The sequence below is a fragment of the Hippocampus comes genome, unplaced genomic scaffold (assembly GCF_001891065.2).
Source record: "Hippocampus comes isolate QL1 unplaced genomic scaffold, H_comes_QL1_v1.1 scaffold104, whole genome shotgun sequence".
NCBI classification, from domain to species: Eukaryota; Metazoa; Chordata; class Actinopteri; order Syngnathiformes; family Syngnathidae; genus Hippocampus; species Hippocampus comes.
This window is the reverse complement of record NW_017806072.1, coordinates 2,946,951-2,970,823: the sequence shown is the minus strand read 5'-3', so window position 1 is coordinate 2,970,823 and position 23,873 is coordinate 2,946,951. Positions and strand designations below refer to the sequence as shown.

Sequence of the window (23,873 nt, the reverse complement as noted above, 5' to 3'; positions counted from 1 at the left end):
TAAAAAAAGTAGACAGTGGGAGAAAGTTGAACATGGATTCATCTGCTTCTCTCATAACTCAACTTTAGTAAAATGGAGTCAATGTGGAGCGCTGCTGCCCCCTGTCATAAGATGTTACTTACTACAGTATTACAAAAGAGAAAAGTTGCAATTTATTTGAGTAGTGTACTGGTTAAATTATCTGCTACTTACTGTTTTCCAGGTTTATCTGTCATTCGTTTACCCAAATGATTTCACCCGTCTCACACACATGGAGCGAGAGAACAAGTGTTTCTACAGAGAGTCCCCCATCTACTTAGAGAAGTATGTTGATCAAAAGGGAATTGTCTGTTTAGCTTGACGCATCCAGCTATGTAAGTCATAAAAGTCATTATACCGCCACGACTTAATGTAACCTGTCAGCGACTTCAACAAAAAAAGGAGTACCGGGAATATGACACAGAAAAGAAAAGATGCTTGTGCAGCTCAATGGGTTTTTTTGGTTTTTTGGTACCCTTTACAAATTATTACAAAGTCGAAATGCAAAATGTATGTGCTTTACCAAACATTGTGCTTTGTTGAATCAGGCCATAAGATTTTTTTTCTGTGTATCCCATTCAACAACTTGATATATTACAGCAGGGATGGGAAATTAATTTTGCAAAGGGGCCACATGAGAAATTGGATTGCTTGCCGAGACCCAAGCCAACAAACATGCTAACTACCACTTTGTCTTTATTCTTTTTAATGTATTTAAAATTGGTGATTGGCTGGCAACCAGTTCAGACTGTACTCCGCCTACTGCCCAAAGACGGCTGGGATAGGCTCCAGCACGCTCGCGGCCCTCGTGAGGATAAACGGATTAGAAGATGGATGGATGGTATTTAGAAAAAGCACTTTGTATCTGGTTGAATAAAGATAATAGTATGTAGTTATAATCACCAAATACACATTTTAAACACAATTATAAGCTATCATTAAAATTCCATGCTTACACTTACTACAACAGTAATTTTGTGCACCAACCACCAACCAATATCAGCCGTTCCTAATCAGGACTCCCAATTATATAGATAAGTGGGAAATATATTATTATTATTAACTGTGATGAATAATGCTACAGTGATGACTTATAATACAGCCAATATGTACAGTGTTTTTTCATACAGTCTTAACAGGCCAAATCTTCCCTCCACTGTGCAGGAAAGAAGAACGTTGTTAACATTAGGACCACTGTTGTCATTTTTTTTCTATTCTCTTTTTTGGAACATTAGCTGCTAGAGGGGTTGGAAAAGTCAATAAATATCGTGAAAATGTTGCTCAGTTGGGAAGACAAGTCGCATCTCTTGCTCGCTATCTCGCTTGTCCGAGCAGCCACACATGTGCACATAAAATAAAAGTAGAATTTTCCAAATAAAAGCATCACATCTTTTATATTTTACTTTGACTTCATCGTCACTGTGAGGGCCCATCAGAGACAGTGGGTGGGCTGGATCTGACCCCCGGCTGGACTATACCTAGGTTTATATTAGAATAGGATGGCATGATACCAACACACGCATCAGAGCACTATATTTTTCTGTATGCCTTCGGGACTATGTGTGCTTGCAACTCAAAATAGACATCTCTTCGTTTAATCACATAGATTTAAAAGAGCACTTTTGATGGCACATTTTAAAGAAAAGTGTTGTTTTTCGATCTTCAAGGTTCGGCTTCTACAAGTACATGAAGATGGATGAGGAGGAAGATGACAGGCCATTCTTCTTTCCCAACCCAGATGGTAATTTACTGCTAACTCTTACTGTAAGACCAGCATCACTATTTCTCACTGTATGCCTCCTTTATTTGTCTCCAGACTTCCTAGAGGAAGATGGAATGGTGGATGTGGAAGACGAGGCAGAAATTGTTGGCACACAGTCACCCAAGAAGCCTCTTCACCACAGTCAGACAAGCCACGCCTCCAAGCCCTCATATCATCACCCTCAATTTAGACCTACAGGTAAAGAAGTAGAGGATGAAGGGGCGGATCCTGATGAGAAGGAAAAAGGTGCAATCAATAATATTGTAAACCGCCGAGAAAGGAGACCCTTTGGCAACAGAGATGAGGAGATGGAAAGGGACAGAAACTGGAGAGGAGCTCAAACAAAAGCGAACAGGAGTCATGATACTCGAGAGGCGCTGTCAGAACTCCAATCCAGGATGTATCACTCTGACACAGATAGCGTCATCGCTGGCCGCTCGCTGTCGTGGAGCCATAACAGTCCTGCAAGGCTCAGCCCAGCTAGTAAAGGAGGAGGAGAGGACATTGAGGGTCCACCTAAATTGACTAGATCGCTCCTTTTTCCCAAAAAGTCCTCTGTCCCTGGTCTTGCTAGTCGTGCCAAACAAATCCTGAGCAACTCTGCCCACACCAGCAATGTCCATGACAGTAACAATAAAATCGCTGGAAGCAAGAAAGAGAAGACGGAGGAAAACAAGATCTACATCACCAGGCCTCGGCCCAATAGGGAGCGAGAGAAGGAGAGGGAGCGGCGTCGAGAAAGGATGGAAGAGAGGGCATCTCGCCACCCACGTGAGGTATTCCCTGGGGTCTTTCTTTACCAAACTGGGAAGACCACAAGACTGGTCAAATTTGGTGACAAAGGGCATGTTGTGGGGGTTAAAAGCGGAGGAAGGAGTCCAGTTAGCTCCCCTCAGCTGTGGCCCAATCCACTCACAAAAGGGGGTAAGGCATCTCCTCACAATCAAAGCATCAACATTCCAAATGGAAGTGTTCAAAAGTCTGCCAACAGGGCAACGGCTCGAACACAGCCAGATGAGAGACTTAGCAAAGGGCACAACCTCGCTTCAAAGATAAGTGCCACCACCGGCCTTCCCAACAAACAACACTCACTCACCCCACGGTCTCATCACCAAGACCCCACCCAGCATTCTCCTCACTGGCTCAACTCCACTGAAAACCTCCACGGTCAATTGCGAGTCACCTCTTACCTCAGGACCACCGAGATCACAGAGTCGCAACCGGACCCCAACCTGGCGGAGCTGGAGCAGGACACAAACCGCTCTAATCCTGACCCGGAACCAGAACTGGAAGAGGGCGAGATGTCAGACTACAGCTACGAGGAGGTTGAGGTGCGGCCAGGTTGGGCAGAGGAGAGCATCAACTGGCAGAGGACCTTCTCGGTGAACCCAATGGACTTTGAACTTCTGCGCTCTGACTGGAATGACCTCCGCTGCAATGTGTCCGGTAACCTCCAGCTGGCAGAGAGCGAGGTGGTGGATGTGCTGGCTCAGTACATGGAGAAGCTCAACGAACGGAACGGCGGGTAAGAACAATACTTGAATGCTTCGGAGCAATGGACAACGAAGTGTGGGATATGTCTTCCTGGTAACCTGCTAAATGTGTTGTTGTTTATGTATTGCCTTGATTGGCATTTCGAGTGGTGTTGAATGTAATGTCCTATAATGAGAGGAATTTCCAGTGAGATCAAATAACATAGTTTTGATTGTTATTGCCATAAAGTACATATAAATGCAATGTTGGGCTGACTTATATTTTGCCCCTAACCAATATGGCTAAATAAGTACAGTATTAGAAATTGTCTTTCAGTGTGATGCATTAAGTAGATATTATTGTATAGCTCTTTCCAGAAGCATGCCAAAAATGTTGCCTTCACAAATGCATCTCGTCGCCCGCATTTGGACGCCATGAACAATGAAAGTTGAACAACAGAAATAATAATAACTAAATAATAGTGTTAGGATGGTCAGCTGATATGAAACAACTATTGTTTTTTCCCAAATAATCACTTTGAATTTTATGGCTGCAACACGTTTCCAAAAAAATAAACAATCATTGCATTCTGTTTTTAATTTACGTTTAACACAAAGTCCTGACATCATTGGAATTGGGTTTGCGCTTCTAATTACATTGTGAAGCTTTACTGTAGCTTATAAAGCACCTGTCTCGAGAGTGTATGACGTTGATGAATTGTCTGCACTAAGTTAAACAACGCTCTTCGTCTGTATTGAAAATCCAGTGCATTTTTCTGTGCTTTGTCGATTGTCTGCATCTGGGACCCAGGATTTATACCCTGCTGCGAATCATCAATGTTGAGAAGCGGCGAGACTCTGCCCGAGGGAATCGCTACCTTGTAGAACTGGAGCTGATGGAGAGGGGCCGCAGTGTGGTGCGACTGTCCGAATACATCTATCTGCTGCTCCACCGAGGCAGGCAAGTCGAGGAAAGCTTTGAGAACACCGAGAGCGCTCCGGCCTCTTCCCCGGCCTCGGGCCCCTCCGCTGCCACATCCAACTTCAGCACTGCTCCACACTTGCCCCCCACCAAGTCTCCCTCGCGGCCTGGAGCCACAGCTTGGAGCACAGCCTTTGCAAAACCTCTGCTCTGCCAGCCAGTCATGCTGCAGTGGAGGAAAGATGTGATGGTGCACTTTGTGGTACCAGGTCAGTCAGAAAACCTGCTGTTGGAATAATCTGAGATGTCAGAGATACAGGAAGGCAATATTGAGTCACAGTATAATACTGTAAATTGATAAGCAAATGACATTTCAGATGGACTTGCTGCTCGTCCTCATTGTCATGTTCCGCTCTTTCAGTGAAAAACCAAGCTCGCTGGGTCCAACAGTTCATTTCTGACATGGAAAATCTTCATCATCAAACCAATGATGACAACTTCAGCATTATCATTGTTGACTTTGAGAGTGTCGACATGGATGTGGAGCAGGCGCTGAGAGACAGCAGTGTTCCAAGGTGCGTCGTGCATCTGATGCAATCGACATTGGTAGCTCATATGGTAAAACCTCTAATCCAGCTTAGTAGTCGACGTAGCAATTGTTTGCTTTGTTTTCCTTAGATACGAGTATCTAAGGAGAGAAGGGAACTTTGAGCGCTCAGCAGGACTACAGATTGGAGTGGATACCATTGAGGTGAGATAGACAAACACAAAGGGATAGCAGGCTGGAGGCGTGGGCAGAAAAAAGGACTGTCTGACACTGACCATATGGCCTTTACTGGCTGATAGGCACGGGGGGAAAAATCCCTCGTACATCATACAGTAAATCTATGTCCTTGGTTGTTTAGTTGTTGACGTTGACAATAAAGTTGTACTTGACTTGACTTGACTTGACCTGACCTGACTTTAGACGACTTCCTGCTCTCTTGTATTCTTTCACACTGACCCCAGTCTTAACATTGGAAAACGGTTCAATGCCATTCTGTCTTTTTTTTCCCTCACTGCGGTCAGACCAGCCACCACACGCAAAGTTTAAGTTACATATCCATCTATCCATCCATCCATTTTCTGATCTGCTTTATTCTCACAAGGGTCGCGGGGCATGCTGGAGCCTATCCCAGCTGTCTTCGTGCACTAGGCGGGGCACACCCTGAACTGGTTGCCAGCCAATCGTGGGGCACAAATAGACGAACAACCATCCGCGCTCACTCTCACACCTAGGGACAATTTAAGATAAGATAAGATAAGTAACCCTTTATTAGTCTCACAATGGAGAAATTCCCAAATCACATGGTTCAATCAGCCTACCACGCATGTGTGAGGAAACCGCAGTACCCGGAGAAAAACCATGCAGGCACAGGGAGAACATGCAAACTCCACACAGGAAGGCCGGAGTTGGAATCGAACCTGTTACCTTTGCACTGTGAGCTCGACGCGCTAACCACTGGTGCACCGGGCCACCCTTAACAGAATTCCCACAAGCTTGCCAGGAGTTGAACCTCGCGTCTTCTGATCCGTAGTGAGATGCATTATCTATTGCACCACTAACTACATACATACATATATATGTATAAAGAGAGAGAGAGAGAGAGAGAGAGAGAGAGAGAAAGAGAGAGAGAGCAAAAAGAAACATGCACTTGTCTTTGTAATCGATTGATTAGTCTGGGATTTATGCTAGTACCAATTTGGACATTTCTATGCTTGTGACAGTCAACGAATAGTTGAGCGTGACTGTGCACAAAGTCAAGCACTGGAAGGAATACAGTTCTTGGATGAGTTTGGCGTTGAGTACCTTAACAGCACTGACCCCTTGTGAGCCAGGCCCTTGAATTCAACATTTGTGACCTCGGCCCTCACTAATATTCTTTTGGATGAATGTACCATCATTCCCATAGCCCCAAATCTTAAAATCTAAAAGCATTGCCACAAGAGTGGGAAATAATATCAAAGACCGGAATGTGTGATATCTTGATGGTGGTCTCTCACTTAAAGTAAAATTTCACCTGTAGACCTCGCACACTTGCAAATCCATACCCACATTTGTGCTAATTCTTACTCAGGCCAAGGTACTGCAGGTAAAATGACCGTTTCTCTTCCTTCCGGCAGGATAGCCACAGCATTGTGTTCCTATGCGACCTCCACATTCATTTCCCCCTAAACATCTTAGAGAGCATCAGGAAGCACTGTGTTGAAGGACGCCTGGCTTTCGCTCCCATTGTTATGAGACTTGGCTGCGGGAGTTCGCCACAGGAGCCTGACGGTAACACGCACAAATCACCACTCAACGTCAAAATATCAGAAGTGAATGCAATAACCATTCGCTTTGACTTTTGACACAAGCTCTTTTTTTTTATGGGTGTATACGTTTTCACAGGATATTGGGAGGTAAATGGCTTTGGTCTTTTCGGGATCTACAAGTCTGATTTTGATAAAATTGGCGGGATGAACACAGAGGAATTCAAAGACCGCTGGGGGGGAGAAGATTGGGAGCTTCTGGACAGGTAATTCGACTAAATGCCAAGGACTTATTTTAGAAGATTTTCATTTGTTTCCCTTATTCATCGTTGTCTCCATGTCGACTGTAATGCCCCTAGAATACAAATTTTCACTCGGTGATACGTTGTGCCTTGTTGCTGGATTATGTGCCATCCATGTATTTTCTGTAGCACCAACCATGTTCAGTTTAAGGTACGTACTTACTACTTAAAGGTATATGAATTTTTACCTCCCAAATACTACGGACTGGGATGGTACATAAAACTGTGTGTGTTACTGTTAAAGCATACCGTGTTTTCCAATGCATTTAACCTCTTAACAAGTAGTTTGTTTGTCAAACTATTGAAGGCAATTTACTGTACATTAGAAGTTGCGTTCAGAGTAACCATAATAGGCCAGATCTGATGAAAGCCTCCGCATATTTACAAATTACAATCTTCTTTTTAAAGGATTAACTGAAGAATGTACTCGATAAATGCTTTGTTTCTCTTTCCCGATGTCTACAGGGTGCTGCAGAATGGTTTGGAAGTAGAGAGACTTCGCTTAAGAAACTTCTTTCACTACTACCACTCCAAACGTGGAATGTGGAATGCCCAAAACAAGAAAACTGCAAAGGGATAGTGCCGCACCTGAATAGTCATCTACCTAAAGATCTCCTATGTGAGACTGTGTGAGAGAAAGAGCTGAGATGGCTTGCTCACTGATGGGCAGCGTTTCAGCATCCTTTGTAGGCTTGTCTGTTTGAGAGAACAAAGTCCAGATGTGAACTTTGGAAGTGAGCTGTTTACACGGATAATCCTGAGTAACTTTGAATCAACAACTGGAGTGCTTGAAGGAAGAGAATTTGTACTTCTTGTTTCCCAATTCTAGTGCAATGTTTTCAGAAGAACTGGAAAAGAGTTGTTTTTCTGTATGTATGAATGTGCACTTGTATATTATAAGTCTGTGTGTGTGTGTGTGTGGGGGGGGGATTAAGAAAGCACCTTTTTTTTTCTGATAAGGTGATGCTAACCTCAGATATTTTTTCTAGGATGTGCGCACATGACATTCTAAAGTGAATGTGCATCATCACGCCCCAGTAGAGTCCCTCGTAGGGTTATCGCTCAATAAATTATCTACTCACTGGATATACTCATGTAAGTGGCCAGTATGGCAAGGTGCTGACGTTCTCCTGACACCTAATATTATGAGCCCTACGTAGAAATATATGCATCATCTTTTCATGCCCTGTCACTCTTGTCCTTTTCCTTTAAAAAAAAAAAAAGATTTCTAATGTACTTCAGTCGCTAGCTTCTTGTCTCCTATTAGTGTCATATTGTTTTGTACAGTCGACACTTTCTATGAAGCTCTGCTGTTTTGTACACTGTAACGGGTGTTTTACCCTCAAATTGCTCTTTGCCATTTATGACAGGTCTTGTCTCATGAACTGCATTTGTTCTGCTTTTAGCTCCCTTCACTAGAGTTTTTGTTTTTTGGTGAGTGATTATAAACGCACTAACTGTGGTGTTTTTTAGTTCTAAAACACTGGTTTGTGAACAGTTTATACTTATTAATATTTATAGCCTCCATTCCCTCCAGAGCTCTTAACCTCAAACATAACATAAAAGTCTAAAGAGCGAAGAAGAGGACTGATAATTATGTTGTTGTTGCTTTGAGCCTTTTGTGTTGAAAATTTTGGATTTAAAGGTTTCAAAATGTTTTTCTGTAGATGACACTTCCGTGAAACTCAACGGAAGTGAGAACATTTACTTTCTCACAAATGTGTGCCTTCATCTGAGTTGGGCTGCAGGCAGTTTTTATACGGTCGTATATTACTACTGACACAAGAAGAATACAACCGTGAAAAAATATTTACAAACGGGCTGTAAAGTCTCTATAATTTCAGTTACACTATCACGGAAGGAGCAAAGGTCCTTTGCCATGGATTACTGACATCTATGTGTGTTTGCCGTAGTAGTGCATTGAACGTGTTGTTACAGACCAAGGGACTACTGAACAGGACCAGCGTGTGTAATGGAGAGACACTGGCAGCTGCAGTTCAGCAGGGCCCCACCGGTTCCTATTAGCTTTCCTGGAGGCCGGGATCCTAATGCCTCGAGTATAACATGGTACTTATGATGAAGAGTGGCTGGTGGGCTCCGGGCTGGACTCGTACGAGTAATAGTTTATGATCTGTTATTGACTGTATGATTGTTAAATGCCCTCTTTGCCTCTACTGGAAAAGGTCTAAATGACATAAGGTCATTTAACATTCACAAGGGGCAATTTCAAAAGCAGAAGAAACACTATAATACTAGACTACATATATATATTTAAGAAGGAGATTGGTGGAAAATAGGTATATACATTCCAAGGTAATTTCTGTGAAATTGATTTGTAGAGAAAAGGTTTTAAGAATGTATTGTACTTTTTGTTTGTTTTGGGATATAAAATTGTATGCATACGACGACATCATTTTCTGTGTTTTTTTATTTTTTATGTTGTATAGTAACTGCCTTTGGTCTGTGCGTCGAGTATTTCATTGACACGTTCAAACGTCATAAACAAGAAAAGGCATGTACCGTGTCTAGCCACATGGGGGCTGTCCATCCATATACGCAAGCCTTGTTAACGTGTCCTCATCTTTGAAGAATTGGGCAACAGGGGGAACTTCGAAGACTTTTCTGAATTCGCGTCACCAAGACGTGAGTCTAATCTCACTGCGTCTCTGTAGCAACCAAATGCGCATGAACTGATGACATCTCTCGTCGCGGAATGTTAAAAGTGCCATGTGTTTTTTAACAGTCAGGTAGAAATTGGCATTAGAATCTGTTTTATTTATTTTTAATTGAGTACATTGTGGTTTTATTGTAAAAACAGGATCGTGTTAAAATGAGGTTTTAACAGAGAACGTTTATAACTAGCAACGTTTGACTGTGTAATTCCCATTTTGACTCACAATATTTCTTTGTTTCACAAGTATTAGTGGAGAAAACAGATTGGACTGTATTTCACAAAGGAGATAACGTGCAATTGTGTCATGTAAATTTTAATCATTTTCAGACTGTATGAAACTGTTGGACCCCCATGTCAACATTGGTCTGGGTGATAATTCTTTAATGCTTTCCTGAGTGTGCAAACACATGACATGACGCAAGTGATATCCTGACTACAGTTACACGCAATCTGGATGAAGCAAGTGTTAACCCACTGTACTAGCCTCAGAGGTTTTTGCACTTCATGACCTTTGACTCAAACATAACTTGTAACTGGTTCACACTTAGGTCTTTGCGCTGGAATTTTAATGTGCTTGAGGTTCATGATGCTGCCAGCAACATAGAAACAAGCAACATAGTACATAGTCAGAAACAAAATATTCATTGCCTCTTCAAATTTTCGGCATAACAATATGTACGTTTACTTTTAGTCATAGAGTGGAGGGAACAAGTATTTGATACCCTGCTGATTTTTGAAGTTTCCCCACTCACGAAACAGGTAGAGGTCTGTAATTGGTATCAAAAAGGTACTCTTCAACTATGAGGGACAGAATCTAAAACACAACTCCAGAAAATCTGTTGATTTCAAATAATTTGCATTTTATTGCGTGACATTGTATTGTATATATCTCAGACAAACAGCACTCAGTATTTGGCACAGAAAGCTTTGTTTCCAACATAGATCTAAGGTTTTTAAATAGTTCTTCCACCAGGTTTGCACACACTGCAGCAGGGATTTTGGCCCACTCCTCCATACACATCTTCTCCGGAGTGTTCAGGTTATGGGGCTGTCGCTGGGCAACATGGACTTTTAGCTCTCTCCAAATATTTTCTTTTGGATTTAGCTCTCGGGACCGGCAAGGCCACTCCAGGACCTTGAGATGCTTATCTAGTTTGCCTGGCTATGCGTTTTGCATCGTTTTCATGCTGGAAGACCCAGCCACGACCCATCTTCAATGCTCTTACTGAGGGAAGGAGATTGTTGGCCAAGATCTCACAATACATGGCGCCATACATTCTAGCCTCATTACGGTGCAATCATCCCATCACCTTTGCAGAAAAGCATCCACAAGAACGATGTTTCCACCTCAATGCTTCACAGTTGGGATGGTGTTCGACTCATCCTTCCTCTTCCACCAAACACAATGAGTGTAACTTTGACCAAAAGGCTGCACTTTTGTCTCATCAGACCACATGACCTTCTCTGGATCATCCAGATGGTTCTTGGCAAACTTCAGATGGGCCTTGGCATGCGCTGGTTTGAGCAGGGGGACCTTACGTGCACTGCAGGATTTCAATCCATGCCTTTCCTATTGTCCTGTAGTCCATCCCAGCCTTTTGCAGGTCTACAATTTTATCCCTGATGTCTTTGCACAGCTCTCTGGTCTTGGCTATTGTGGAGGGGTTAGAGTTTATTTGATTGAGTGTGTGGACACGTGTCTTTTATCCAGGTAACTATTTCAAAGCGGTTAATACGGGTAATGAGTGGAGAAGAGGAGGGCTTCTTCAAGAAGAACTAACAGGTCTGTGGGAGCCTAAATTCTTACTGATTGATAGGCGATCAAATATGTATGTCATGCAATAAAATGCATTTATTTAAAAAATAATTGACTGTTTTTGTCTTAGATTCTGACCCTCGTAGTTGAAGAGTACCTTTGTTACATATTACAGACCTCTACCTGCTTTGTAGGTGGGAAAACCTCAAAAATCAGCAGTGTATCAAATACTTAGTCTCCCCACTATAACAATATGCATGCTTATGCTGTGGTCAAACTCCACCCTTAGCTGCACAATCTGCTAGTGAGTATTGACTTTTTGATTCACTCCATTTAATAGCACAGGACCTGAAACAACACTTGAAACTAATGTTATAAAGTAAAAAAATGATTGATGAGTCGCTATGATTCTAATATCTATTGACCTATGCAGTTCTCTGAAGAATACGCATCCGTGTAAACAAATAACTTATTTGTTACCCTCTTCAGAGTGAATATTTTAGATTATAGACCTCTGACATCGTCACAAAGTCATTATTTTTTGCAAAGAGATAAAAGTAAGAGATTTTTTTATTTTTTTTTTTGATAAAAGTAAGAGATGAGTTGAAGTGAAGGCCACCACCTTACGCTGCCTCAGACAACATGACAAAATAAACGCAGTTAATATCAGCAACGGGAATTCCCTAAATAGGACTCTGTCATTTAAAAGTGTTTTATCAGCATTTGGTCTTTTTAACCAATCGTAATTTGTCTCAACTCATCGAAAGAAACACGTGAAAGTTCGGTACAGTAGTACGCACTTTACGAGTAATAACATTTGCAAGGACGGTTATGTGCTCTGATTGGCTGGGTCTCATTCAGTCATCCCCATGATTGGCCCGTTAGTTACTTCCGTGTTGTCATTCTGCATTAGCCCCTCCTTCGCAAACCCACTTGCAGTTGCTGAGTCGCTCTCATATTCGCTCATCTCGTCACCCTGAGAGCAAGCGAGATGACCTAACGTAACGTTTTCTGCGGGTATTCAATACAAAAAATTGGTTTTGGTAGGTGGCCGAGGGATGTATTTATTTTTATTTCTATGAAAAACTGGCGGAAATTTCAAAAGCGAGGAAACACCGAGGCACGCATACGCTCGTTGGAGAAAAGTTTAAATCTCTGCGTTGCATGGGAGAATTAAGGTAAATCGGGACTTGCAACTCCCCGACTTCCGAGTTAGAAATGGACAACATATGTGACATTTCATCATAATTCGTTTGTTAATACACCGTCGTGTGTAGCTGTGAACTTTATCGAGTGGCTTGTTTGACAAATGGTGTGCGGTGTAACCAGTTTATCCGGCTGGCCAGGAGTTGCGAGGTAGTTTGACTTCCAGGTGAAGCGCCACGGACGAGTGCAGCTCCTCCGATTAAACGGAGCCTTTTCACCATCATGGCTGGAGTGAGTAATGCCCACCTGAAAACCCTTGAGGACCTGACTTTGGACTCTGGCTATGGAGCGGGAGACTCGTGCAAATCTCTCAGCCTGTCCTCCTCCAAATCGAACTCCCAGGCCTTCATGACGACCCCTCACCGGGGCAACTGGTGGTACTACTCGGGCTCCATGAACAGCAGGAACAACAGCTGGGACACGGTCAACACTGTCCTCCCCGAGGACCCGGAGGATATTTTCTCCAAATGTCCCCGCTTGCCTGAACTGGAGGAGTTCCCCTGGACCGAGGACGAGGTGGGCCGGATCCTGCGTAAAGTGGCCGAGAGTGGCACCCCGAAGGGCGGCCACGCACCGGCGTTCAGCTCGGAAACCGTGCGGCGATTGTCCGCCCTGCTCCGAAAGGCTCTCATCCGCATCTCGAGGGAGGCTCAGCGGCTGAGTGTCATGCACTGCCGCTGCACACGCTTCGAGGTGCAGAGCGCCATGAGGCTGGTACTCAGTTGGGCCCTGGCCGACTACTGCGTCTCGGCCACGGTCAAAGCAATCTCCATGTACAGCATGAGCGCCGGCGAGATGCTGAGGAAGGGCAAATCGGCCCGTTGCGGCCTGACCTTCTCCGTGGGACATTTCTTTCGCTGGATGGTGGACACTCGCATATCTGTGCGTATCCACGAGTACGCCGCAATATGCCTGACCGCCTGCATGGAAGCTCTGGTGGAAGAGATCGCTGCCCGGGTGCTGATGAGCGACCGGAGTCACCCGGGGCCAGATTCAGGGTCATCATGTGGCCCAGTGAGTGTCGAGGCCTTGGAGGGAGTGGTGAACAATGAAGCGGAATTGTGGGGAGTCCTGCAGCATTATGAGCACCTGATCTGTGGGAAGAACGCAAGCGGTAAGCCCGTTCGAGTGAATGAATGAGAGCCTTCAGTGTGTGTTGCTATGTGATGACATCCAACATACACCTAGAAGTTTTCCTCTCACAGCGTCTCCCTTCAGAGTTGTGCTCACCACTTTCCACTCATTCACCTTCCAATGCTTGTGGAAACACTTAAACGGGGTCCTGGCTGGATACAATAGCAGCCCTTTGTGCGAGACATTTGATGGGTTGTTTCTAATTTGACCTGGCAGAATGGGAAAATAACAATGCCGAGCTATATGATAGAACAAAGGAAGTATTTTTTTCTTTCATAGAATGTCCTGCGAGAAGAAACGACAGGTCTTTGTGTCTGATAGATCACTTTGATTGTATTGTACTGTAGTGATTTCTCTCTCCTCCCAGTTCTCATATCACACCACCATGCTGTGCAGGTAATCATGTTGTGGTTTGGGAGTGCTTACAGGAGTTTTCTCTGTTCACGCTGCCTCTCATCCTCTTGCTGTGGTTGCGCTCCATCAGTTCTGTTTTCAAGTTGTTTTCATGATTGGGCTGTATACCAAGGGGACATTGCCCGTTTCTTCCTGAGCAATGACCAAGGCACAGAAAACACAGATTGTTTGTTAGGGGGTGGGGGTGGGGGTGGGGGGTTCAATTAACCTAACCAGTGAAATTGCCCCTTCATTGAAATTTTGAAATGGTCATTTCTGAGTCCTTTCAATAGAACCTTTGTTTACTATACATGTAGTATTTTTAAATAACATTCTGATGATCTTAACTGTAATACAAGTGTAAAAAGAAGTTAAGCCTCTTATGATGTGACACTACTTCGTAGAATTAAAGTACTCCCATAACTTTTGATTGATTGATATTGAGATTGAGGCAGGTTTAATGAGGACAAGTTGACATTTTAACCTCTTTAACTATCATTCAAGCAAAATAGTAAATGGAGTGCACTCTGTCACCATACTTAGCAATTTAACTTAGTTCTCTTTTCTGAGTCCTTTGGCTACCCCAGTGTTGACTCAATTTATAGCCTTTCTTTGTGGCCTACGACAAGTTCAGTGGAGCAAATCTTTTTATTTATTTATTTATTGCAATACAATGGCCTTTTGTTTTGTGATTGTCCGGCTTTTAGCCTAGCAGTAAAACAAATGCTGGGAAAGCTGGCCACATGGGCTTAGCACACTCACATACAGCACAAAGAGGGGGAGGGACATTGACTTGACCAAGCTGTTGCTGTAGGGCTGCAATTAGAAGATGCTTTCAGCCTGGAGCATCTTTCAGTGCAAGTCTGAATGCAAGCCATCCATGGCCAATGAGAGAAGGAAGGAAGGATGTCAATGCTGCTAATTGCTCAATCGATTGGCAATAAACTATATTCTGCCACTATACAGTCACGCCGCACAACTTCTTACGCATGCATATTTGTTTCAGTGGTACTTCCTGCTCTCAGTAATTATTATTCAATCACAGAATAAGTTAAAGCGCCCTCTGTATTTAATATTTAGACAGATGTCTTTTGGTTGGGCTGCTCTCGATTGACCTATTTTGGTTGGTTCAGTCAAGTGTGCGCATGCGCGCACGTCTGTCCACATATGTTAAAAACAACAGACCATTATTCTGACCACCCCGGCTTTTTATAGGTCTATGACTGGGTTCCCCTAGCCACATGCCCTTTTACCAGCTCACCACCTGACACCCCACACCCAAACAGTAAGACCTTAGCCTGCCTCTTTCCTCTTCTGCTTTTGCTGATGTCCCCACAACAGTCATTATTTATAAAAGCAAATATCTACTTTCTGGCCTTCAACATGATAATTCCTGAATGGGAGGGAAGGCTGCTGATCACTCAGAAGGCCACATTCAGAACAAAAAAAAAATCTCCACTCCTCTCTTGCTCTTGATTTCTCTTCATTTTGCCAACTTTTTCTCAGGCGCAAGCTCACATCTGGAAGTCCTTAAGAAAGCAAGGACTTGCCGGGCTCCAATAACAATTCTGAAAACTCCCCTTATGCCTCTCTTGTGCTTGGTTCTATCTTCTTATTTTGTATTCTTTGCTCATGCATTCACATCCACATCCATTTAATCTTTAACTGTTTATTTCTTCTTGTCTACAGGGAGTGCATTTTTGGGACGTGCCAGAATTGTATTCATTACTCACACGTTCGCTTGTTGTACACATGTCGACCCTGAACTTGTTTGGTCTGCCTTTTATCTGCGTTCAAATGGCACCGCAGCACAGTTTGAACTCATTGTGCAGCACCATTGTAGTACAGAATCCATTTGGCATTCAGTTCTCCCCGCAAGCATGAACAGGCCCTTTCTGACATAGCCTGTCCTGCCTGCACTGTGGGGCATTTTTCAATGGATACAGCTTCACTAATGGACAATGGGAAGGGAATCATTGATCTTTGTGATCATACAAACATCAAGTAAACCTCCGATTGGCTGTTACATTGAAATAGTCCTTTGCTTGCAGATTTCATACTGTAGCCTACAGTGGAGTGTATCAACATGCAATCATGCGATAGTGTCTTTGCAGTGCCACTTCACTCAAGCATGACTGGGTTTGTGTTTGCATTTGAAATCTAATTATGTAGCATGTTTTATAACAGTCTTGTATTTTGCATACCGTTCTTCCAAAGGGCAATCATTCAGCACACCTGAAATAGTTTTTGCAATTTTATGCTGCTACTCGCGCCTTTTTACAGTCGGTTACTGTAGACACAACAGACTAGTCGTATTTCAAATTGCATTTGAAAGGTGATGTCAACTGGCAACTGCAGCACAGTGTCACATGCTGCATTGCCCTCCGCCGTGAGCCAATTCTCCACCTGTGGGAGGCTCAGATGTGTATGTGTGTGTGGCTGTACATAAGGCAGGACCTCACTGAATGGGAGTACTGTATTCATAGCATGCAACATTGACCCAGATAAATAAACTTTGGTTTGGTTCGGTACAAACAAAAATTGTTTCTCCTCCAGATTTTTAAAGGTAGTTGAAAGGCAATGACTAATGGATTTTGGGGCGCAGGAGAGCTGTGTGTATGTTGTTCTGCTCAGTATTTTCCGAAGTATGTATTTAGCCCGGAAGGCGGCGTGGGAACAGTGTGGAGAAAGAGGCAAGGAGAACATCCCAGCGCTGTGGTCACACAGATGGGGAAACCAGCACTCTGAAAATACACTGCCCTACTCTGCACATCTGGAATCAGGATCAGATGCAGTTTTGGAAAACATTTCATAGCTTTAATATAATGGTGACATAGCCAGTGTACTTTGTATGACACATGCGTGTCCCAACACGCTGCAAATTTGACAGGACAACAATCGTGTATTCGGTTTGAAAAACGCAGCACAAGTTGCGAGTTATATGGCTTCAGTGAGTAATATGAGGTTAATCCTCTGAAGATACTGCAGTTTATTAGTCTGTCTATGCACAGGCTCTGTCTTGGTTATGTTTGTATCTTAAGTCCCAGAGCCACCAGCACACTGATGGTGCATGTCATTGTTAGCTCTGGCTTCTGGTCTGAGCCCAGGTGTAACAACACAAACTCATTGGATTGCTGTTTTGCTCATGTGTTTTATTGTGCTCGCATGTGGGTACAGTATTTGTGTGGCTTTGGACTATTTTTGGAAGACACAAGTCTTTCAGAGATATAACAACACACATGATTTCTTGGGCTATGACAGAACCAATGACATCGTTTCAGGAACGTCCCCTTAATTTATCGCGATCTTGGTTTCTTTTATCTTGTGAACTAATTGTATGTCTTCAATGCTCATACCAGCGTGAATTGCTCCCCTGGTCTCGAGGAAATGTAAGACTTCATTTTGATGACGTCACGCTCCTCCCAATGCATTTCGGCTAAATGAGTCATGGTTCACATAGTTTACAGTAAATCACTACAAGGGCGGAAGAATGAAGCTGACAATGACAGATACAGAAAGTTAAAGGATACAAATAGAGGAACAGAAATAGTGGTAACAGTCTCAAAAGTGTCCTTAGATATATCTTGATTAAGCCCTTCATGACAAATTCTTGGATGACAGTGAACTGAGTTTTATTCTGTGTAGCCCACATTGGTTTTGGGCTTCCTTTTCTTGTTTAAATTGGAAACTGTGCAGCTAGTGTGCATTACCACAGCGTCCCGTCTATGGCTCTTAAGGCACTCTGTCCAGTCCTGTAGAATGAATTTTCAGCCTGGGCAGCTAATAGGAAAACAAGAGTAAGAACCAGACGGTTGGAGGGTGACCCGGAGACTGCAATACTTCACGCACCTGTGTTGTCATCTGGATTGGTCATAATAACTCTGCAAAGTAGAGTCGTTCACAGGAAACCATAAAGTGTCAGAGGTTAGGAGTCGTGGCTTTCACAGTTGGCAAAAAGGGTTGCAGTGCTTCAAAAAAACAGCACTGCATCCTTTCTATGATTGCACACATATAACCCGTGGCTGAAAAAAATTCAGTGCTGGGCAGAGCAGCTGTAACACGTCAAAGATACATTCCATTTTGCACACGTGATTTGTTCTTATATTCACAGTATTACCATCTGTGTTATAAAAAAAAAAAAATAATAATAATAATCCAGTCCTTCATAGGAGGCATGTCTAGTGAGCACTTGTTCACCTTAAAATAACCTTAGTTGTAATGCATACACTGCAAGAGAGTATTAGTTCACTACACTTTCATTGAATGAAGGTTAATGTAAAAATCATCAAAACTGCTTTGAGGTAGCATCAAATGCAAATAAGCATTTACAATAAACTGGTGGAGGAGAAACTGCACATTGCACTACATTAAATGTACACAAAAACAGTTACTTGTTTTTTTTAATAGGTTAAGGAACTCAATATTTGTCAAGGTTGACCGATATGAAATACTTATATCGTGAAACATGTTTTTCAGCAATATCGCCCAGCCCGACGAAGCACATTGTGTTTGAAACAGTGTTTATTTAATGTTTACATTGAACAGTTTAATTGACTTTTTTCATCATAGCCATGACTTCTTATGAAAGATTAAGTATCATATGTTAAAATATGGGATTACCTAAATTCAGCCTTTTTTACTTGGAAAAAAGAAAGAAAAAAAATCCCCCCCGCCCGTCTGACTGTACATATATAGTCGCATATGTTTATCGCCTTGCCTCCCACTCCCTCGTGATGTCTTCCAGCTGCCTCGCCGCCGCATCAAACGGCCGCCGTCTCCTTTAAAACGACCCGTTTGCTGCCCTGCGCAAGCCCGCACGCTCAACACAATCGCGCGGTAGTTTGCAGGAGTGCAAAACTATATAAAGAGAAATGAAAGCTTCTAAAATTAGCTCTCTGGTTTCTAAATGGATGCGAGACCAAACAAGAGCAGCAAGACATTTGAATCGTTGACTAAAAGGAGACTCGATGCTTAAATTGTAAACATTTCCCAGATGTAATAACAGACTCCTTAAAATATCACAAGGACTTTGAATTAAAGCACATGTTACACAGCCTTTCTTGTCTTGTTGAAATTCGCTCGTTTTGATGGCGTAGCCCTGTCTAAATTAACCCCAAGGAGCCTATAGATGCTACAAGATGGCGGCAAAGCACTACTTTTCCATGAGACGGCGCTATGGCTTGACAAAAAAAAAAAAAAAAAAAAAAACCCCCCCCCCCCCCCCGGCCCTAGACTAAATGCACTCAGTTGACATAAAAACTGTCATTGGTGACAGCTACACCCAGTCATTTTCCTCAGAGATAGCGTCATCTGCATTGAGGTGTGGTTAGCATGACGTTCATCTGGAACCTGTGATTGGTTGGCAACCAGTTCAGTTTGCCCCCACCCCAGAGACAGTCGGGATAGGCTCCAACATGCCCACGACCCTCGTGAGGATGTGCACTTCAGAAAATGAATGGGTCGTCTGTATGCTTTGGTTTTGCTTCTCTGTATGTGTTCATCTGCAAATATGAAGTCAGTTATAATCAGTGCCGAACCTGTTGACTATTTACAGTAGACAGATCAGACAAAAAGGGAAGTGAAGAGGTTGGGTGGGGGGGGGGGGCACAGAGTTTAGTGGAAACACATTTGTCTGACCGAGAACTGGCTGTAATAAGCCCTTGCTGTGCTCTCTGGTGAAATGTGTTGGAGTCACACTGACTCTGCTATAAGAAACTGCGGCGATAGAATGCATTTGAGGGAGAGATGCAGCAGCGAGTCCGTATTATTCTCTCCAGGTTAGATTTATTTAGCTGTGTGCGGTGATCACTCTCATCTCATCCAATGCTATAATAAGAGCACACATTTCTGGAGGTTTATCAGCCAAGTGGGAGAAGTAATTTCTTTCCCAATTACCCGTTTGTGTTTTTTTGTTTTTTTTTAATTAAGATCTTTGCAGTTGGGACCTTTTGTGATGCTGTCAGTCAGAGACTTCTTTGTTGAGTGGAATCAGAGAAGCAGTGTGCTAAAGCAGAACAACTCTGATGTGGTGCACTGATAAAGTAAACACACTCCTCTGTTGCAACAGTGTTCCACACATGGCCAACTCCTTTTCTGATCCCATTTCATACAATAACATTCATTAGCATATGCTCATGTACACGTTCAGGAGGTATATGCTGACATTGATCAAATTTGATTGTATTCCCCTAAACTCCTGTGAATAACACACACACACACACACACACGTGTATAATCACCCCCACCCCCCGCCCCATCAGCCTTAAAAAAGCATTTTTTGCCCTCTGTATTTGTGCGTATCACAGTCCCCCGATTTGCTGGTTTCCTATATTATCAGAGTGAATAAAATGAAACTGTTTTTCAAATTGTGTTTTCAAAAATCTTATTCTTGGACTTGACACCATTTTTTTTTTTTAACCGAGCTATCTTTTATTTATTTACTTTGATTTTAAACGTCATGTGAAACATGTTTGTTTCCTATTATTAAACTCTTGTATAATAACACAGCCCCCCTGATTTGTGATCTTTTTTTTAAGTAGTCTTATTCACAGGATTTTGGCAGTACAGTATTTGTATTTCAAATATTAACAAAATGTCATTATCATTCGACAAAACGCACTAATTGAAACCATGAAACTGTTTAAATAGTGACACGTGGTGATGGTAGAACGGCAGACCAGTGTAAAACATAGTTTTCCTTTCTCCCCCAGCAGTCGAGTAAACAAACTCTGTTCTGGTGTGCAATGCAAACGTGAAAATGGCATTGGCGAAAAGGGCAAAATTAAATGTTTTTATCTTGGAAAGTAGAGAAGGCCCATTTCTCATACCTGCTGAGGACTTTGTGGAATAATTGCAAGTTGTAGTAATAGCTTGTTTACATGAAGATTAAAGGCCATTTCCTCAGCATCTGAAAATGCTTGCAAATTGATTTTCCACAAGGAGATTTGGGGATGAGATTCAGCGAAAGAAAACACAAACAAGCATGCAGATGAGTCACATCGTTCCATGTTAACTGGTTGGTAAATATGACACTCGGCAAAGTGCCCATTATTCTTGGTAAGCTCGCTTTGCATGTACGTGTTTGGCTGTTTCAGTCATCTTTGCTGTTGGCATTTCTAGTGGGTGCTTTTACTTGGATGTTGCGCTGATACTGAGATATCAGTTCTCTTTTGAGTAGATTTATATTGGTACCTCTACATTGTATGCACAGTCATTTTATGTTTTGTGGATCAACTGCTCTGGATGCGCGATAAGCCTCGAGAAAAAACTAATTAAAACGGAATGATTGTGTTTGTTTTGGTACCACGGCAACTTTTGTGCAATAATGTTGGGTACTCTTGATCTTCTGTTCTGGCTGCATACAAGGCTTACAGATGTCACAAACTTGAAACTGTGCACTTCATTTTCATTGCTTTTATTTTATTACTGAAACTGTAACGTTATTTGTTATGGCTCTTATTTAATTGATATCTACATTTGTGCAAAATGATTCCCATTTGATGATTATACAGTGTACAGTACACTTCGACAGAATCAATAACAATTTTGGGATGTCCAATAGCACACATTGCAGTCCTGTAGAACCATTCATCTGGGTCGTTGTATTACTGCCACGTGTCCCCATGCACAGATCCAGTTTTAAACTGTCGACATATTTTGACCACAGCTCAAGGGCTTTGAGTTGGATCACCTTGTACAATTTCTAATGCCAGATATGGCTCAAGGGACATATGAGGATGTCACAGCTCCCTTTTCTCGAACCATTTTTTCTCCCCATTGCATTCCAAGGTTGGAATGCAACCTTGTGGATCAAACAGATGCATTGTCGTTTAAGGAGCTATCCGTGCCACTATAAGAACATTGTGAAAAGATTTTTTTTTTTAATCATTTCTTGTCTCTTTCTGCACACACATTTTTATGTGCTTTACACGCACTGGAATGTATTTTGGTTTTCAAAATGCAAATAGCTGCAAGATGGCAAAGTTCTAACATTGACCGTATTCGCCAAATCACAGTGGGTTAAAGTGAGGCACCCGTAATGCAGTTGTTGTCCTGTAATGCTCTGGCACCCGGGCATTCCCAATTTCCCAAATCCCACCGGAGTTTCCCATAATTGCGTTCATGTGCTTCACTGCAAACCAGTAAGCCCTCTCAGAAACAACACCTGTTGGGTCAAGGTCAACCAGATAGGCACATTATAATTAAAAGAGCCATAGCATCGCACACAGCACAATTAGAGCAAAACCATGGAGGGTACAGTAAATCTTTCCTGAATTCCGTTGTGGTGTGTGGAGGGAAGGAGCACATTGAGAGCACCTGCATGTGGAGAACATATGTGGCCACAGGAAAACAGACGTGACAGCCTCGGCCAAAGCCCCGCATCACGTTGCTGATGTGCTCTGCTCCGCACATCCACCTCATGCGGTCACCTTGCTGAAACCAAAATAAACCCTTATAAACACATAACACACTGGTTGCAGAATGATCATATTTTGGAGAGAGTTAGCCTCATCACCCATGTGACCTACCAAAAATTACAGTGTATTTTGTTTGGTGACTTGAAATGTACCGGTACATTTCTTTGAAATGATTGTACGGCATTTAATGTCATTGTTTGGTCTTTATGTGCTGTGCATGACTCTTCGCTTTTTTTTTTTTTTTTTTTTTTTTTTTTTTTTAATCGCTTTAATATAAAACATATAAGGCTTACTGTATTTGTTGTCTTGTGTGTCACTGCTTATGCGTGACCACGGTTTTGAAATTTGTGCTGTCCCCTCAGCCGTTTTTGCGATAGGAATTGGTTTCAGATATGGGCGGCCACATTTACCATCTAGCTTTGATATAATCTGCCCACTGGGTTGTAGATGGGTGGAGGGAGAAGCTTGAAAAAGTACTGGCGATTCCGTTTGTGCTGGAATTTCACACAGTTGAAAGGCTGCCTTGTTGTTTCTCTCGTTCGGTTTCTTGTCAAACAAATAAATCATTGTCAAGATGGACATTATTTTTTTTTTCACAGAAGAACATCATCCTCTTCATACATCCATCTATCCATTTTCCGATCCGCTTATCCTCACAAGGGTCGTGGAGGTGCTGGAGCCTATCCCAGCTGTCTTTGGGCAGTAGGCGGGGGACACCCTGAGCCAATCGCAGGGCGCACAGAGACAAACAACCATCCGCACTCACACTCACACCTAGGGACAATTTATCCTGCCAAGCATGTTTTTGGAATGTGGGAGGAAACCGGATTACCCGGAGAAAACCCACGCAGGCCCGGGGAGAACATGCAAACCCACACAGGGAGGCCAGAGCTGGAATTGAACCCGGTACCTCTTCACTGTGAGGTCGATGCGCTAACCACTGGATTACCGCGCCACATCATCCTCTTCAGATTCTCGTTTTTATCTAGGAACTTTCCTTTCCTATCCCATATGAAGGAGATGATCCGGAAGTACTTGGAGGATTGGTCCTTCCAATTGTAAACATGCTTATAATCGGAAAAGCAGAGATGAAATCTTCTAAGCCACATTTCGCAAAGGTCACTTCTGACCTGGAGCCCTGGTTCAAATAAACCGCTCTGGGAAAACTAAAGCCGTGTTGACAGCCGGATCACTGTTTACATCTGAAGTCACATGCAGCGGCGCCATATTACGTCATGCAGCCCGGGCTTAAACTCTTAAAGTGACCAACATTAGTGCATTTGAGGCGCCTTTCAATATCGCCGCGATACAAGTGACGTCCCTTTTTCCTAATATCGGTTCAATAATTATCACTCTGATAGTTATTGTGCATCCTTAATTTTAGGACTACGATAACATTAAACTCATTCAGTACCAGCCAATTCTGGACCAAGTGTGAAAAGACGTTTAAAAATGTCTTTGGGAGTGAATGAGTTAACTGTACAAAAAAAGATCCTGTAAATGCAAACAGAAGCATGTCAGAGAT

At 42.8% G+C, this 23,873-nt stretch overlaps 2 protein-coding genes across 2 annotated transcripts in view; both read left to right on the top strand.

The window, feature by feature from the left end:
- b4galnt4a (beta-1,4-N-acetyl-galactosaminyl transferase 4a) overlaps window positions 1-9,748 on the top strand; it is a 153,266-nt gene extending 143,518 nt beyond the window's left edge. The window contains exons 12-20 of the mRNA XM_019894248.1: window positions 203-303; window positions 1,686-1,759; window positions 1,835-3,305; window positions 4,064-4,443; window positions 4,596-4,749; window positions 4,853-4,925; window positions 6,338-6,491; window positions 6,606-6,732; window positions 7,234-9,748. Coding sequence (XP_019749807.1) covers window positions 203-303; window positions 1,686-1,759; window positions 1,835-3,305; window positions 4,064-4,443; window positions 4,596-4,749; window positions 4,853-4,925; window positions 6,338-6,491; window positions 6,606-6,732; window positions 7,234-7,348 — 2,649 coding nt within the window. The 3' untranslated portion in view covers window positions 7,349-9,748. The remainder of the gene's footprint in view (window positions 1-202; window positions 304-1,685; window positions 1,760-1,834; window positions 3,306-4,063; window positions 4,444-4,595; window positions 4,750-4,852; window positions 4,926-6,337; window positions 6,492-6,605; window positions 6,733-7,233) is intronic.
- A 2,379-nt stretch (window positions 9,749-12,127) lies between these two features.
- The window catches only part of abtb2b (ankyrin repeat and BTB (POZ) domain containing 2b), a 42,312-nt gene continuing 30,566 nt past the window's right edge, over window positions 12,128-23,873 (top strand). The window contains exon 1 of the mRNA XM_019894133.1: window positions 12,128-13,518. Coding sequence (XP_019749692.1) covers window positions 12,627-13,518 — 892 coding nt within the window. The 5' untranslated portion in view covers window positions 12,128-12,626. The remainder of the gene's footprint in view (window positions 13,519-23,873) is intronic.